The sequence below is a fragment of the Vigna unguiculata genome, chromosome 1 (assembly GCF_037176805.1).
Source record: "Vigna unguiculata cultivar grain cowpea cultivar isolate G323 ecotype 2 chromosome 1, ASM3717680v1, whole genome shotgun sequence".
Lineage (NCBI taxonomy): Eukaryota > Viridiplantae > Streptophyta > Magnoliopsida > Fabales > Fabaceae > Vigna > Vigna unguiculata.
Genome location: NC_140792.1, coordinates 25578317 through 25582176, shown reverse-complemented (window position 1 = coordinate 25582176; position 3860 = coordinate 25578317). Strand labels below are relative to the sequence as shown.

At 41.1% G+C, this 3860-nt stretch overlaps 1 protein-coding gene across 1 annotated transcript; it reads right to left on the bottom strand.

The window, feature by feature from the left end:
• Positions 1-1242: 1242 nt before the first annotated feature.
• On the bottom strand, positions 1243-1812 carry LOC146888810 (uncharacterized). The gene has a single exon (XM_085666362.1). It carries the CDS (start codon positions 1810-1812, stop codon positions 1243-1245), a length of 570 nt encoding a protein of 189 aa, XP_085522488.1.
• Between the last annotated feature and the right edge of the window lie 2048 nt (positions 1813-3860).

The following is a 3860-nucleotide window of genomic DNA, read 5'->3' as shown; positions in this document are numbered from 1 at the left end:
TATCATGTATATAAACCTCATGCCAACCTTTGTAAATAAATCCTTATTCGTATCACATGTTGAATCCATACCAACTCATTCTTCCCAATCCATGAATATAGAATTTCATCTCATACCATTACCATGCCACATTAATACCAACCATCTCATTTAAATCACATGCCAAGATCATACCAAATTCATCATTCACAACCCATGAACCACATCACTCATGCATAATCATTCATCTCATGATTTTAACATAACAATTAAATTTAAGCAAGTGCTAACCATCCAAGAACAGAGAAACAACCAAAACAGTCAAGCACCCTTGCCCAGCCCCTCGCTCAGGCTGAAAGGCCTCGCTTAGGCGAGAGGGACTCTCGCTAAAGCGAGCTTCTTTCGCCTAGGCGAGAACACGACTTACAGGAATAGTGACCTTACACGCATTCTCGCTTAGGCAAGACCCCTCTCGCCTGAGCGAGACGTTCGCTCGCTCAAAAACAGAGTTGGTCGCCCGAGCGACTACTCGCGTAAAGTAGCTTAGGCGAGCCTCTATTAATCTCGCCTAGGCAAGACATGCTCACTTGGGCAAGAAAACCAGTGCTCACCATTGTTCTCTCATACAACAGTCACACAACAGGATCCAAGCAGTCCAATAATGCATCTCACAAGTTCACATCACCACACAAGGCATACCATAGTGACATAACATTGGCTCAAGCAGAAAAACATAATAAAAGCGTGACCCCTAGCTTCCCTTACCTGGAAATAAGCTAGCACAAGACTTCTAAACCAAAACTAGCGAGCACATCAACTCCGAGGTTAGCTTAGTGAACTTGAGATTAGTGGAACAGAGGGGAAATTGGATCAATAAGGGAAACTTCAGTTGAAACCAAGACAACAGAGCTAGAATAGAGGAAAAACAGTTGGGGGGTTAACTTACGTGGAACAACAGAGTCCTTCTAGATCAACGTAAAAGTGGAAGCCAAACCCTAGTAGAGGTTCGCAGCTGCTCAAGAGAGGAGTAGAGATCTGTTTTTCTGAAATGAGATGGATGAGTGGGGTTAGGTTACATTAGGATGTGTGGCTCCCTATAAGCCAGCCCTAGGCCTAACTCACATGGGGCAGCCCTTTTAGTTTAAGGTAGAATAAAATAGTGGGCTTTACATTCTCCCCAAAAACAAAATTTTCGACCTCGAAAATAAAGACTTACCAAGGAAATAGATATGGATGGGACTTCCTCATATCCTCCTCTAACTCCTAAGTAGAGTCACCTATCCTACAATCCCAGATGACCTTGACTAGACTGACGGATTTTCCTCTACATTCCTCAACTTTGCTATCCTCTAACGCCACTAGTGGTACCTCCATAGTGAGGTCCTCCCTGATCTGTTCATCATCTGCCTCCAACACATGAGACAGATCAAACACGTATTTCCTCAACTGCGACACATGGAATACCAAATGAAGATTTGCCAATTGGGGAGGCAAAGCTATCTCATAAGCCACCGGCCCAATCCTCCTCGAGATCTGATAGGGGCCAAGGACCTTAGGAGAGAGCTTCCTTGAGCGAAGAGCCTTTCCCACCCAAGTGGTTCGAGTGACCCTCAAGAACACATGATCACCAGCTGCAAACTCCAAAGGTCTCCTCTTGCGGTCCGCATAAGCCTTTTGCCTACTCTGAGAAGCCTGCATCCTATCTCTCACCATCCTCACTTTCTTAGTGGTATATTCCAACAACTCCGACCCAACCAACACTGCCTTCCCATCCTGATACCAGCATAAGGTGGTCCTACACTTCCTACCATAAAGAGCCTCATATGGCACCATGCCAATGCTCGCATGAAAACTGTTGTTGTAGGTGAACTCTATCAAAGGCAGTACTTCATCCCAAGCACCCAAATGATCCAGCACGCACGTCCTTAGCAAGTCCTCAAGCGACTGAATCGTCCTCTTAGACTGGCCATCAGTTTGGAGATGGTAGGCTGAACTCATCGTTAGCTTGCTACCTATAACACTCTACAAGATCTACCAAAACCAGGAAGTGAATCGTGGATCCCTATCAGAGACTATACTCGAGGGTACTCCATGCAACCTCACAATTTCCTTGAGGTACAACTAGGCCAACTTAGCCATAGACATCCTCAAGTTCATTGCCAAGAAATGAGCACTCTTGGTCAATCGGTCCACTATAACCCAAATGGTGTCATGCTGATGAGTCATTATTTTCTTCCATTCCACTAGCCTTTGTGTACCCATTAGACAGTTGTTCAGTGCTTAATTGTTCATCTTTAGAGTGTTTTTCATCTGTTGGGCTTTATTGGGCCACTATTCTGAATTTGGACTAATTTCACATTATTTGGCCTAATTTTTGTTTTTAATTATTTTTAGGTATTTGGGTGAAGCAATTTTGGAGCTTGGACATCAATATTTAGTTGAAGAGAGTCGCCACATCATTTCCACATCATTTCCATGTCAGCAGAGTGAATGGATCAACATTTGAGGCCTAGAGTGGCATTTTTGTAAATCTGAGTGGTAGAGTGACAATTTTGTAAATAATGAGTGGAAAAGTGAAATGACCACGAGAATTAGGTCTCATTCCATGCACCAGTCGCACACTTCATCTTCTACCTTTCTCCAAACTCCATTTTCGCTCTCCAAGCTTCCATGGAGGTGCCCCTTGCGGTTTTCCACATTTTTGGCTCATTTTTAACGTTTTTATGCACATTTGACAGCACCCATTGAGGGTTTTGCGTTTTGAATTCGTTTTGTACATTGGGCAGCTCGTTTTGTGATTTCATTGACTTGGAACAATACCTATTCATGGGGTTTTCGGATTTATATATCACAGCATCATTTTTGCATTCCATTGAAGCTTAAAATCTATCTTTTGCTCTTGCATTGCTTTTTTAGAATTCAAAAGTCAAGGTTTTTGGTTCTGTTTTTGTGATTCCATAATTGTGGTGTCTAATTGCTCATTTCCATGTCTAGCTAATTTCTTGTATTGACTCCTTGATGAAAAATGCAATCAAGCTTTGAGGTTGTGCTTGCTTATGAAATTTGCCATGTCTCTTTGTTCTAATTCGGGAATGCATTGTGATGAATCTGTTTGTGCTTAATTTACAGAGTAATTGTATGTGTTTGGGTTAAGTTATGTTCATGCTTAATTTATGTAACTTGGCTATCACAAATTTAAGGATATGTGCAAGGCTTAATTGCATAATGAAGCTAGATTGTAATTTTCGCTTAATGGATTATTATCTAGTGAATTGAGAGAAGGCAGAGGTGTTAATTTGGTGGCCTATGATAAGTGAAATTGTGTTTGAATCAAGGATGTCAAAACGGTTTTAATCACTCTTTGCATTCAATTTAATCTATTGATTAGCATTATGAATTTGTTTACCAAACCCCCCCTTTGTGTTATTGTTGTGTTCATATGAAAATTGTAGCTTTAAATGAAAATATTGGTCGTTGGGAGACGACTTGTTTCAACTTTCATATACTGCATTTAATATATTTTAATTTGGTGGGGTACGGCCTCTATCAAATTTGGCGCCGTTGCCGGGGACCAATCGTTTTGTTCAAAGTAAAATTTTCAGTGTGTTTGAGTTCCGTGTTTTGGTGTGTGTGTAGTTCAAGTGTGGTTGAGTTGGTATATGTTCATTGTGATGTTAATGTTTTGTTAAGTTAAGTGCATATTTCCATTCCTGTTTGTTTATGTGTAGTGTAGTAAATAGTGTCGCTGCGCGCATGAATAATGTCATTTGTAGTGAATAGTGCATGAATAGTGTCTGAATATGGCATTTAACTTCTGGATTTTTGTTCTGGTAGCTACGGTGTTTGTTTTGACTTGAAGTTTTTTTCCCCCACTTCTAAGA